The sequence below is a fragment of the Lutra lutra genome, chromosome 9 (genome assembly GCF_902655055.1).
Source record: "Lutra lutra chromosome 9, mLutLut1.2, whole genome shotgun sequence".
Taxonomy (NCBI): domain Eukaryota; kingdom Metazoa; phylum Chordata; class Mammalia; order Carnivora; family Mustelidae; genus Lutra; species Lutra lutra.
Genome location: NC_062286.1, coordinates 77,048,348 through 77,062,535, shown reverse-complemented (window position 1 = coordinate 77,062,535; position 14,188 = coordinate 77,048,348). Strand labels below are relative to the sequence as shown.

At 42.2% G+C, this 14,188-nt stretch overlaps 1 protein-coding gene and 1 long non-coding RNA gene across 8 annotated transcripts in view; one reads left to right on the top strand and one right to left on the bottom strand.

Annotated features, from left to right (window-relative positions):
* Positions 1-14,188, top strand: part of THADA (THADA armadillo repeat containing) — a 328,389-nt gene that overhangs the window by 175,085 nt on the left and 139,116 nt on the right. For all 7 annotated transcript variants that reach the window (XM_047747152.1, XM_047747155.1, XM_047747154.1 and 4 more), the window contains one exon: positions 3,362-3,530. In XM_047747152.1, coding sequence (XP_047603108.1) covers positions 3,362-3,530 — 169 coding nt within the window. The remainder of the gene's footprint in view (positions 1-3,361; positions 3,531-14,188) is intronic.
* Positions 6,398-9,084, bottom strand: LOC125110009 (uncharacterized). The gene is made up of 3 exons (XR_007130413.1): positions 8,972-9,084; positions 8,788-8,864; positions 6,398-6,732 (listed from the first exon to the last, which is right to left on the bottom strand). It is a non-coding gene; the product is annotated as an uncharacterized LOC125110009 (long non-coding RNA).

The window sequence follows — 14,188 nt, the reverse complement described above, 5'->3', positions numbered from 1 at the left end:
TGGTTTTCAAACAATAGTAAAAGGAGAAATGACCATTGAGATCCCAAATCCATTTGCTTTATTTTCCAGAAGAAACTGAAGCTTAGAGAGACAGAAGCAGCCCTACTTCTTTTCAGAAGGGCTTGAGTGTCCTCCTCTTTACTTTTAATGGAGGCCAAAAAAAAAAAAAAAGAGAGAGAGAGAGAGAGAGAAAGCCCCAAGCCAAAACAAAACTCATTGCCTTATATCATCAATTTGTTGTCTTTTCTTCTTAAAAATGGTTCAACATTCACACCACAGTCTTAATTCTCTCATTGATGCCCTTTAGAGGCTTGGGGTCCTTAGAACATGCTGATGCTGTGTTGGACACAGGCACATTGCACTAGGGAAAGTTTCTCCAAAGTATCTCCAAAGCATCCTTGGAATGTTCTCATAGACATCAGGTGAGAACACTGAGTATCGATTATTGCTACCACTGCTGGCTCAGCTGAGACCCAGAGAGGTTACTGTGACTTGTCCAGGTCATAAAAGAGTGTCCAAGAGCAGGATGGAGATCCAGGTGTTCTGATTTTCCATCCTGTATAGCCACTAGATTCTCTGTCACCAAAATGCATCTCTGCTTGATTCCCACACATTTACTGAATCAAACTAGTAGATTCTACCCAAGGGAAAGGTAGATTTTAGCTTCAGATATATTCTGCTCAGGGCTAAAAAGACTGTGTTTATATCCCTCACACTCCAGGCCACATAGACCTGGAGAAAAGCTAAATGTCATCAGATTCCTCCCTGCCCCCCAGTAATTGACAAAACAGTAACCTGGAAATGTTTTTTGCTTAGTGTGTGTGTGTGTGTGTGTGTGTGTGTTGACTATAATCTATTCTTCCATTTTAACAATATGCGATGAGAGGAGTTTAAAATTACATTTAATCATCATTTCACAATGAGTGATAATTAAATATTACTTTTAAAGTAAGCTTCTCTTTTTTTCTGTAATTGCATTACTTTTCTTTTCTTTTTTTTTTTTTTTTAAGATTTTATTTATTGATTTGACAGAGAGAGATCACAAGCAGACAGAGAGGCAGGCAGAGAGAGAGAGAGGGAAGCAGGCTTCCTGCCAAGCAGAGAGCCCGATGCGGGACTCGATCCCAGGACCCCGAGATCATGACCTGAGCCGAAGGCAGCGGCTTAACCCACTGAGCCACCCAGGCGCCCCTGCATTACTTTTCTAAGGGGAGATTTTGTTTTGCTCTTTAACCTGATTGTGTGCATTTGGAAAGTACCCTAGCACAGGGTATCCGAAAACAGAAAATTCTGGCACTTTTCCCACTTTCCATTCTTTCTCCTGTATGGATGCCAGATTCCTTTGGGAAATCATCATTTGCTAAAGGTCAGGAGCAAAAGGAGGGGCATTCTTTAGTGTACAGTTACTGCTAATTAGAAACTAAACATCTGTAACCATGTCAGAGTTATTTGTATTTGAAAAGAAACATTTATATACAAGAGCCCAGTTTGGTAACATAAAACACACACTAACACAAAGTGTGTGTGTTGGAGGGGTAGGGGACAGACAGATGGGGAAGCTTCCGACAAATGACTGGGCTGAGTGAGGTCATTTGCTAATTAAATCTCAAAGCATTTTCAGAGTATTTTCTTTTCTCTGTCAAGTGAAGTTTTCTCAATCTCCACCCCCCCCACCCACCATGAGCCAAAGCAAACATTTCAATGTATTTGCCAATTAAAGATTAAACATTTAATCATTTTAAAGGAAAAATAAGTAGAAAATGGGTGATTTGGCAGAACCTAGTCAAAGACCACTGGGAAATCTCTAGCTACCTACTGTAACATTAGTTCCCAGCATTTTACAGTACCATGTAAGGTGAGCTCTTCCCTATCCATAAAGTGTGTGGTGATTGACTTGTCTCACAGACCTACACTCGTAGGGAGGAAAAAAATGACACAGTGCTTGACTTACCACTCCCCATAATGAAATTGTTTGGATCATTCCAAACAGATATTGTATAGAAATTCTGCCTTTTCTTTTATTGTCATACTAAGATAAATGTCAGTGATACTTCTGGGGTATTAGAAACATTTCAGTCATAGGGCTTTGTCCTTCCACATGCTAAACCTACCATGGCCCAGATCCTACCAGTAATTCCTTTTGGAATACTAAGTAATTTTGAAAACAAAGCAAGAGATCGTCTCTTTCTTCCATAGAGTCTACTATCTTCTAATCTTCCCCATCCTTGGCTCTGAGTCTAAGATATTTCTATGAGTTGAGTTACTTTTTAAATTGGATAAAAGATCATGGAGCCTCGCGAGTTCTAGATAAGAACTTATTTAAGCCAAGACCTACCGTATTGGGCCTTCCCCTCAAATAACATTATCTCTGTGAAGGCTCTCAAGTACACAGTTTCAACAAAATGGTTGTGGGCTCTCAGATTCTGAGTGTTTACAAAGTCAAGAGGCCCTTAGATGACCTGCCTTTCCAATGACCTCTGTAGAATCTCAAAATACCACTTGTCTCTGACTTTCACTTATTTAAGAACTGGCTTTTATTCAAGCTCTTTGGGTGTGAGTCATCCCAGAGGCTAGGATTCAGTAACTTGAGGGTCCAACTCTTGTTCTCTTGACAATAAGTTCAAGATCATAGAGTCTGTCATTTGTGGCACTACCCAGTCTAGCCAAAACCATTTCTTAGCCTGAAGTTCCAGTGTTATTTCGGAGCCTCTGCTCTAGTCAGACCACATCTACCTGTTCCTTGAGCATTTTTACCCTTTCTTTATCTCACTGTTTCTGGCTGAAACAACTTCCTGGTTTCGGCCTTCTTAGAATTATGCTTGCTTTCCTGAGTTCTATCCTTCTCGATACCACAACCTACAGTCTTATCCTCACGTAGCCATAATATGACAATCACTTGCTTATCACTTTCCCAGAACTGTCTTGCGCTTTTGGTCATCTTCTCAAATGTACTGCTCATCTTGCCAACCAGAGTATAGGCTCCCTCACAATGACTGTTTTATTTCTCTTGGCACTTATCGTTTGTTCATTTTGAGTGCCCAATGAATAGTTGTTTGATTGTTGAGGAGGAAGCTATTTTTGCTACTACCTGTTTATTGAATCATTCCCAGAGCCGATCTGCATTTATCCCTGTGATAAAACCACAGATATTAATGGTATTTATGTGAAAAGGAAAATCACCTGTAGAGCTAACAATACCCCACACATACAATCATTGGCATAAGGGAAGTATAAAAAAACAGTGGGAACTCCTATCTCTCCCAGCTTAATTGTCCTATCTGGAACTAGATAGAACATTAGCATATACAAAGGAACAATGTGGAAATGAGTATTGAATGATCTTGTGTTTTTGTCTCCCCAGATGTGGTTACTCGCCTGTCTACCGGTCCCGTGAAATGGCAGCTCGTGCCTTGGTCCCGTTTGTTATGGTAGATGAAATCCCTGCTACCATCCAAACTCTGTTGGCCAAACTCCCCAACAACACTGACCAGTGTTTCCGTCAAAACCATATTCATGGGACACTTCTCCAGGTAAATACAGTTACTCTGTGTCACACAGCACAGGATAAAGTTTGATTTCTCATGTACTGTTAGCAGGTTAAAATTTGATACACAAGCTTTTTTTTTTTTTTAATTAACATATAATGTATTATTAGCCCCAGGGGTACAGGTCTGTGAATCGCCAGGTTTATACTTCACAGCACTCACCATAGCACATACCTTTCCCAATGTCCATCACCCAAGATACACAAGCTTTTAACTTTATCTGTAGAACTTTTTTCTATTGCTGAAAGAAAAGGTATTTCCTAGGTATGTTTTTTCTTTTTTTTCCATTAAAAAACATTTAAGTACAGCATCACACTGTGATTCAGTCAGATCGTCTTTTGCAATAAATCCTGTTTCACACAGTAAGCTTTCCCATTTGGACTTAACCTCTCTGAACCACTTAGAGTTTTGTCTTTTCCATCAAGTGCCTGCAGAATGTTCTGGGCCACTCCCTGTTCAGGGTGAAGCTGTGGGCATTCCTTGAAAGAGGAGTTAGTACAGGACACAGAAGGAGACTTATACACATCACGGGAAATTTCCCTGGCAGTGTAACACCATAGCACATGGAAAGGTAGTCCCCACTTTCCCGTTTTCTCTGTGCTACAAGAGAGACCTTTTATTTTTAATAAATATACAAATATATTTATCGCTTTTAACATTTCCTCTAGAAAGGACTAAAGTACAACAAATGAGTGAGAAATAGACTTCTTACTGAAACTGTCTTTTTTTTTTTTTTTTTAAGATTTTATTTATTTATTTGACAGAGATCACAAGTAGGCAGAAAGGCAGGCAGAGAGAGAGGAGGAAGCAGGAAGCAGGCTCCCCGCTGAGCAGAGAGCCCGATATGGGGCTCCATCCCAGGACCCTGGGATCATGACCCGAGCCGAAGGCAGAGGCCCCAACCCACTGAGCCACCCAGGTGCCCCTGAAATTGTTTATTTAAGCCCTACCTCTTACCTAGGAAACAGATGGTACTGGTGAGATCTGCTCACGTGTCTGCCGGGGTCACTCATGGTGGGTCGGCATTGGAGGGGGATTTAAGTATCAAATCTTGTGCCTGGTTTGTGAGCAGAATTGAGAGATGGCCTTGGGATCTCAATATATGCTCTAAGCTTGAGGTCTGCACTGCCAACACGAGAGGCTAGAGTGATTAACAGTATGGGACTCTGGAACCAGACAGGCTTAGCGTCCATCTCTGATCTACTACTCACTGCCTACACTTCTGTCTCCTCATTGCTTTTATTAAGTTTTTAAATTTTAATTACAGTATAGTTAACCTATAATGTTGTGTCTTCATTTTTGAAATAAGGATAATAGTAATGTATACCTGTTAGGGATTTTGTGAAGATTAAATGAACTAATGCATATCAAGTGTATAGAATAACACCAGGTACATATATGGTATATATATATGGTACATACATATATATATATATATGGTACATATATAGTTACTTTTCTTATTATTATCCTAGCTTTAGTGAGCCTGTTCTATAATGGACACTAATATTTTTAGTAACTGATTCCCTCTAGGTGAGAATGAATGCAAGAGAGACCTATCTTCTTGTCTTCGTTCCTTCCGTGGTCGTTGTACATATTCAGCCAGTAGTTGTGGAATGCCTCCTACATACTGCTGTGTCTGTCAGAACAGTTGTTGCATTAAAGGAGTCAAAGGCCAAAAAACGCCTGAACTTGGGCAATCACAGTGTAGCATGCACACTGCAAGGCCATCTGACTCATTTTGGGGAAGCCAAGGAAAGTGTCCCAGAGAAAACAACATCTAAGTAAGGAGCAGAAAAAAACTAGCCAGGCAGAAGAGGGAAGGGGAGTCCCTCATGCAGAGAGAACAGCACATGGCAAGGCTCAGGGTGGGTGAGAAGTGGACCCACCTGGGAACTGCATGCTTCAGTGGGACCAAGTTCCGGATTGGCTGGTCTTGCACTGGTCTCAGGGCCTCTTTAACCTCAGGCGAGTTATTGAAGATTCCAAAGAGCTTTTGTCTACTGATACTTAACTAGACTCTAAAACAAAAAATCTTACAGCACAAGAACTCACAAGCACACATTCCATTAGTCATGATTAGAGTGATGACATCATCACACACCTCGTGGCCCCAGCAGACTCCGCTGTGTACTGCACGAGAAGGAGTGGCCTAGTGGCGTTTTGGAAAGAGTTTGATCTTGCAGATCTGAAAAGAGCGCGGTGATCCCCAAGGGCCCCAGGGCAGACCCTCTGGTCTGTGTTGTATACACTGTGGGCCTTTGGTGGTCTCTTCGGGGAAGATCTTCAGGCACTCGCCTCTCTTGGTCCTCAATATATCTCAGTGATGAGAAGACGGGGTGGTATTATCTTGGTTTTAAACGTGGGACCCTGAGGCACATACAAGTTAGGTGACTTGATTCTGTCCAATTCTTGTGCTTTGAAGGTTAGGAGCTGGCAGTAATGAGTAACTAAGAACAGGCTCTTCAAAGATGTCTAGATTCTGCAGCTGAGTTAGAAGGGGGGCTCAGATTGTCAAGGAAGGAGTGGGGATCAGCCAGCAGATTTTCTTCCCTGCAGATCAACTCTTGGCTGAATTTTGTCAGAAGTGGTAAGGCTGGAATTGCTCCTTTGGCTGTCTCGCCACTTGTACAAATGGGCCTCCCAGCCTCGTTTCCCACATGCAGCCCTAACAGATCAGGCCTTTGTCTCACCAGTCTGCCTGGCAACAAAGCATGGTCTTCTCCTCTGTCTCTGGGCTGCCTCTGATATCTCAAATTGACTTTTCCTGGGACCCAAAGCGCGAAACTCCCCAGAAAGGTAAAAGCCCTGTAACTCCAGATTGGTTGTGTCTGTCGCTTTTGTTCCTGAGTGTTGGGAGGTGAAGGGCTTGTTGAAAACAGAACAGAACAGTATGGGCATTGGGTGTTAGGTGTCGTGTTCATGTTTGTCAAACGGATTCCTGTCTTTACCAAGATTGGTCTGTACCCTGGGTGAAAAAAGGAAGTCAAAGGCATGTGAAAACCCTTCTGTCGTGTCCCATTTGGGTGTCTCATCTGTGTTGTAATAGTTCGGTTTCACTCTGTTGTTCTTTGTGAGGAAAGCTTAAGGGGTTAAGATGGGGAGGGCTCTTTTTCTCTTTACTTTCTACAGCTTTTGGATTCCTTCTCCAATGAAGCCACCTTTGAAACCGATAAAAGGCCTGCACCTGGAAAAGAGGTGTTAGGGATTGAAAGGCATGAGAATCTCCATGGGACTTTCAGAGCTAGCTAAATAAATATAAAATAGCCCCCCCCTTCTTTTTTTTTGAAAGGAGGAAATCATTTTGTGAAAGCAAGTTCTTTCACAGAACTTTTTCTTGAATTACACATTTTGGCTTCTTTAAAAAATATTTACATAAATTTATCAAACCTCAGAGTATTTCTATAAGATACCTTGAAAATGAGAACTATGCTGATCTCTGAATTTTCTGGAACGGTTGAAGCAAGACTCAAATTATAGGACATGCATCAAAAGAAGACATGTGGGAATCAGTTTCTTAATCATTTTAAAAACCAGAGGTTTCTAATTGCAATGCTGACATGGATAGAAGTAACACACATGAGAAGAGGTGAGATTATGCAGCCCGTTGGTAAGAACCAATGGTAAATGACATTAAATCTCCATAAAGGCTAGATAAGAGCCATGGACATTACCTCATTTGGGAACAACACTGGCTGGCAGGGCTACCCTGTCTTTTAAGTAGAATTAACCGTCTGTTTTTGTTGCCAAAATTCTTCATGTTGGGGCCTTAACATTATTACTAGGTTACTTATCACTCCTAAGAAATCATATCGGCATTCAAAAAGTTCTCTTATGTTGAGGAAGCGTTTTGGTCAACAATTACAAGGCAAGATTTATTCTGATTCTAGGGTACTTAACTCACATTTTGGTGTTTCATAAGGAAATAGAGACCATTTGAACAAGAAACTTGAATTTTGAGGTTTTTTTCGTTTTCTGTTTTACTTCTTTTTCTCATGATATAAACCTGTAAGAGGTGGTTCCCTGCTCTTTCTTCACTGAAGCTCTCATGTGTATAAAGAGGACAGTCAAGGTAATTCGGCTTCTATTGAAGCAGAAAAACCACTTTTGCATTTATGTGAAACTTCTAGGCAAAGGTATTCTTTTTTTTTGCTAGTTAATCCATGTAATACCCACAGTTCTAAACATCCCTTTGCCAGTATTAATTTTCTCAAGTTTTGCCAGCATCATCTGTTGAACACCTTGTTTAATTCTCTTACTCCTCCAACTCCTTCCCCTACCACCCAAATTTGGAGCCTTGAATCCTAAATCACTTTTCTGGCGCTGAAGCTGAGCGGCGGTATTGCACACTTGGGTTGACATGAAATATCAGCCGGAATGGGTTTCAGACAGCCTAGGTCCACGCATTTGGTGAGTTTGCCATAAGAGAAGTAAAATGAACATTTTTGAGCACCTCCTGTAGAATGTAAATCACACATGTAAATTGCGTGTGCGATTTCATTAATCTTCTCAGCAATCCTGCCAGGTGTTGAGAAATCACTCCTGATAGTTGATGTGAATAACAACTTCTTCTGCCTTGGGAAACCAGACAAAGAATCCCATCTCCACTCTGTTTTTAATTCCTGTCGCTCACTTCTGAAAACCTGATTTGATGCTGGAAACAAAGTAAATCCATCGGTGTTATAAAGACAGAGGGACAGAGGAAGTCAGTGAAGCCCTAAGAGGCTACAAGTAGTAAAAGACTTTCTGTTTTTTAGTGTAGTTGAAGCACAATGTTGCATTAATCTCAGGTGTACAACATAGTGACTCACCAGCTCTACAGGTGATTGTATGCTCAGCATAAGCGTAGCTCCCATCTGTCCTATTACATCGCCATTAGGAAATCTTTGTGTTCCCTGTGCTGTGTCTTTTATTCCCATGACTTCCTCATTCCATAACTGGAAGCCTGTACCTCCCACTCCCCTTCACCCATTGTGCCCATCTCCCCACCCTCTCCCCTCTGGCAACGATCAGTCTCTGTGTTTACGGGTCTGATTCTGCTTTTTATTTGTTTACTCATTTGTGGTTTTGTTTGTTTTTTAGATTCCACTTACAGGTGAAATCATATGGCATTGCACCTTCCTTCTCTCCACTCATCTCTTTCTCATCATTTCTGTTTGGTCTCTCATTTAATAGTCTGAACCTAAAAATACAGAATCCTCCCTTGGGACCTACGTTTTAGCCAAGTTTGAAGTTGCCATACCTCCGTCATCCTTGAGGGTGTGACAAAACCTCTCAAACATGGACACCCACAGGAATTGTGGGCTCTAGGCCTGGGAGCTGCTGGGAACATGAAAAAGACTTGGTCAAGATTGCATTCAATTCAGCAGACTCAGACCCAGTTCTAGGTACAGGTGAAAACACGAGTTTGCCTTTAAGGCTCTTACCTCCCAGTCTGGGGAGCTATGGGTTAGAAGCCAAGTGAGCCAGCTGAACCCTCGGGGACCAGGGAGCATATGAATAACAGAAAAGAAGATGAGGCAAAAGATAGAACTGCCAGATAGGGCATCAGGCATGAAAGGAAACGGAGACTAAGATAACAGTCTGTTTTAGTCTAGAATGTTCTGTGTCAGGCCTAGAGTTAGGATCTTTATGGGGGTGGGAACAGCTGGGCTGGGCAGGACAGCAGTAGGACAAAATTAGAGGAAGGTCTTGGCATTACCTTTGTGGAAAAGAAAAGCAGAAAACCAGGAAAGAAAGAAAGGCAGGTCAATTCACCCAGCTACTTTTCTGAAGGAAAAATTTCTTCAAGTTCAGGAAAACAGGGATAAGACCAACCTTCCTTAACTCTCTGCAGCAGAGAGCAGTGGAAACAAAAAGAAAATCAGTGATAGAGGTAGTTTAAGTATAAATTTTGTCAGCATTTTCTTAATATCAGGAAATTAATGTTTTTAGAAAATGTATTTTTTACTAGGTGCTACCCCAAAACTTAGAGTTGAATTTAAAAGAATGATCGATTCCATCTTTAAAAAAGTGACCATGTAAGACCACACCTTATGCTTGAGAAATTCTATCTTTTTCACATTTCTTACAAGTACAAAATTGTGAAACATAAAGTAGAATGCTCCAGCTGCCCAGAAATAGAACATTGCTTGATAGATTCCATTTGGTGACTTAAGGTTGGCCTACATCCATTGTTTATTTTATACACAGAAAATAAAATTTCAGAATGGAAAGTAAAAACAAAAGCATGAAATTATGCTGATGTTGTAAGTTATAAATGGATTGCTGGTCAGTGTGCTTTTTTTCTGGACCGAGTCATAAAGAAAATGCTCACTCGGTCACTAGTGGCCAGATTCATTCTTTCTCTCTTCCCGAGGACTGGTGTTCATGTGAAGGGAGGAAAATCTCAAGTTGCTAGGAAGGTCTCCAGTCCAAGAAGGGCTAAGGCAGCAATCCTCCAATGGTGTGCTTGCAAATGTGCCAAGTGTTTATTGATTCCTTTAACTCTCAGCAAGTCTGAGTGAGGCTGAGCGGGGCTGGAGGCTCTAGGCAGTCACCTGCAGCTGGGAGCCGTGGCATCTGTTTTTCCTGGGGTGCCAAAGAAAGATTATTTTCTGTGTGTGCTTGACGTGAAAGGGATTGGGAAGCACTTTAATTTAAAAAAAAAAAAAAAGAAAGAAAGAAAGAGCTAAACCTTGTTAAATCTTACCTTTTGGCAATATATTCCTTTCTGGATATAAGCCCAGGAAAGTCATTTTTAATTAAAATGCTACTTCTGAAGATGAATTAATCCTTTCCTTATACATATCGAAAGGTTTTTATTTGGTATGTGTTACTTAGGGAGCTTTCTCTGTGTGGAGGAGACAGCCTTTAGCTGCCAGGTCTGGAGCATTGACTGTAGTGCAATGTCACTGTCCCAGACAAAAGTGCTACTGATTTTGTAGTGCTCTGTACTCCTGATATGCAGAATTTCTAGATTTATCTGAAGATGTGTCCCCAGGCTTTTGTCACTGTTTGGGATTACAGCGGGGGAACTAATGATGAAAAGAATATGTATATACACACACGCATGTGCCAGTTACTGAGTCCATATGTAGTGTGTGTGTGTGTGTGTGCGCGCGCACACATGCACGCGCGCGCGTATATCGAGTGCCTGTGGAGGCTCCTCTGAGTGATGGGTATTATTCCCATTGTACTAATGAGAAAACTGTAGGCAGGAAGGGTTATAAGATTTGACTAAAGTTATACAGGGATAAATTAGCAAAAGCACAGCTGGGATTCAAAGCTTTCAAGCTTGTGTGGTTAACTGCCATGTTCTACCACTTCTCCGGATGAGAGAAAGAACATTCTAAGGCTAAAGTGACACTCTCTGAGGCCTTCAAGGTGTGGAATGAAATGGAAGTTGACATCGTCTACTTATTTGTGCATTCTGCTGACTGAGTACCAACCACATGCCAAACACTGTTCTAGATACTTAGAATACATCAGGAAACAAAGGAGACAGATCCTTGCTCGCAAAGATCTCTCCTCACAGACCTTGCACACAGGAGGTAGGGAGACAGACCAAAGAGTAAATGATATTATAATAGAATTTATTCTAATTTATTATAGTAAATTAGATCATTTATTAGAAGGTAATAACTAATATGGACAAAAAGAACAAGCAGAGTAGGATAAGGTGAATCAGGAGGTGATTAGAGAGGAAGGCAGATGTCACTATTAAATGAAGTGTCAGAGTAGTCATTGTTGAAAAGGTAACATTTGAGCAAATCCCATTAAGAGACAAGGAAAACCTTTTTTTTTTTTTTTAAGTAAAACATAAACCTCCTTTCTCCTGAAACTGGGTTTGTTACACATGTCTGTACATTCAAGATTACCTTTAACTCTAAGGAAGTGCTAACAGAGGAGACAGTGAGTAGTGAATAAACAAGGCCAGGAAGGATGCTTTTATTTTAGAAACTAGAATGTTCTATGAAGTCTCCATGCTATACATGCAGATTACTGGGGACTATGTGAAGTCATTTCTCAATACAAGCCAGTCAGTCTGTCTTGGTTCCCATGAGCTTAGGTAAAGAGGAAAGCATCTAATCGTATCTCCTGTTTTCCAGGATGATCTTTCCTATAACTCTCTGGACTTGGGCCTTAGAGATGTGCAGTAAACAGAAAGAATGTGTACTTGCTCTTTTATTTAGCAAACATTGAGTGCTAATTAAGTGCATAAGAGTATGCCAGATGCCATGGAAGATACAAAGAAAAGGTAATGTGGAGCATGTTCTTTACCCTCAAGTGGCTTATGAGCTGAGGCGGAGAACAAGCCATCCACACCACAAACAACTACACAAAAATGCATGGCCGTGGTGTGGGCCCAGCACATGGCTGAGAGCACACAGCTGAGAGGAGAGTTCAGAGAAAGCCTCATGGGGACATTGGGTCTGGGATAAACCTTTAAAGAATTTTCTCTTGTTGGCATAGGGACTTGACGTGAGCCATGGCTCAGAGGGGGGTCATGCAGAAGGTGTCTGCGGGGGACAGCGGGTAAGCCTGTCGGGCCTGGAGCATGTTGGAGAGGTGGGCACAGGTCAGCCCTCAGAGCCCACTAATGCCAGGCCAAGCCATCTGCACTGTGTCGGGCCATGGCCTTCAAAGTGAGGTGTGCAAGATGGTATGTGTGTGGAAGAATAGGTTGGCACATTACCTATCTCTCTCATCCTTTCCACTGCTTTTGTGTATCAGATGTATAGTAATGTACATATCAATAGGGTAGTGTGTAATTTCCAAAGAAATAAGTATGTAAAAGCTGCGCATGTATCCTCGAAGAGGTTATACCACGTAAGTGGGAACATGGCCTCTGGAACCAGTTTGTCTCCACATAGATCCTAGCTCTGCTGCTTGCTGGCTGTGTTGTTTTAGGTAAGTTGATTTCTGTGCCTCTACATCCGCCTCAGTAAATGGGAAGATACCACTGTCTCACGGGTTGGTTGTGGGGGGCGTTAAATGAATTCAGACACAAGCGGTGCTCGCCATGGTCTCTGGCGTGTGGTAGGCGGTTGGTGAACGTTAGTTGTCGCAGTTCCTGCTTGCTGCTGCTGCTGTCACCACCGTCACAGCTGGCCCTAGAAGGGGTCGACGGATCCCAAAACGCGAAGACCATTGTTGTAGATGGCGAGGGAAAGATTTTGCCCTCAGAAAAGCTGTGTTTGAGAAAAATGAGTGTTGTACATTGAACTAATGTTGTTAACAAGGTGAGGATTCCTACTGATATGTGAGCGTGTGCATAGGAGAGAAGGTAAGTCGATTTTCAGCAGTCTTGATTGACTGTGTTCGCACACTTCACAGAGAGCTTCCTTGGGCCTGTCAGTGTGCCCTACCTATCTGTAGGTCAGATTAAAGACTATAAGAGCTAAGATTAGTTTGGATTTTTAAGGGTCGAGTTCCTGCCTATCGAGTTGTTATTCCTTGCACCTGTTTTGTTTTGAATTACAGCCCCTCCCACAGACCCCCTCACAGACCTGATGAGTCAGGAAGGGAGCACCATCACACTGTCCCAGACAAAGGAGGCTTTCCTCACTCAAAGGGGGAAATTGAAGCTCATAAAGTGAAAAGCGGATACAGGATCCTCCTAGATAGATTAATCGAGCACTTTTCTAAGTTCATTTTTCATCTCGAAAGACGCAGTTTCCATCCTCACCTAGCGTTAGAGTTGGGGACTTTTTATGACTAACGATAATTCTGAACGTACTTTAAAAACACAACGTGACAAAACATCACACGGTGGGCACACCACCAGGTGTCTGTCATTTCCCAGAATCCCTGTAAAATATCTGATGGTACGTGGTCCTGTTACGTGCTGTGACTTGCTTGGTAGGTCTCCATCCCATAAAAGTAATGTCATTTGTTGTTTGCTTGCAGCCATGCCGATCAAATAGGAATACCTTATTGCTTTTATCGGGGAAGCCTTTTTAAGATTGCAGAGCACGTGTGCTTGTGGCATCGCCCTGGGACTTATTTAGAGCACTTAGCACGCTTCAGCTACTGAGGACTGAGCTGGCTGTTTCAAAGCACTGTGGCTGTCTATAGCTAGTTTGGCAGCTGCCCAAGAAGGCTGAAGTAAAATCAGCTCATGGGCCTAAAGGAAAGTATAAATAAGTAATAAAACTCTTTCTATGTTAAGCCATATTATTGTTCATGACGTTCTTCTGTTTCTCCACGCTGCATACCTCTATCCTCTCTACCCTGTCCTTCTGTGGCAGGTCTCTCGACATCAGCCTGGTAATTCTTCATGGAGAGGACCATGCCATGCGTTGTCATATGTTTGGTGGCATCTTCCCAGGAGCTCGCCTGGAGTACCCACCCTCCCAGCTATGACAACAAAAGTGTCTACAGACATTTCCGCCTGGCCCCTGGGGGGAGCAAAATCGCGCATGGTTGAGAACCCTCTTTGCATGGTACCTGTGGATTTTTGCCATTATTCTGCGTGGGCATGGTGTGCTATAGCTCCTTTAAATACCAGTGGCCATGGAAGAAACCATCCCTGACCCGTGAACAAATTGTGGGTCCCCAGACTGCAGTGGGCTGTGCGTGGGAATAAGAGAAGAGGAGGGGCAACATAAAACTCAGGCTAGAAATCTCAAAGGAAGCACCTTTCTTCTCTTGGTCTCTCT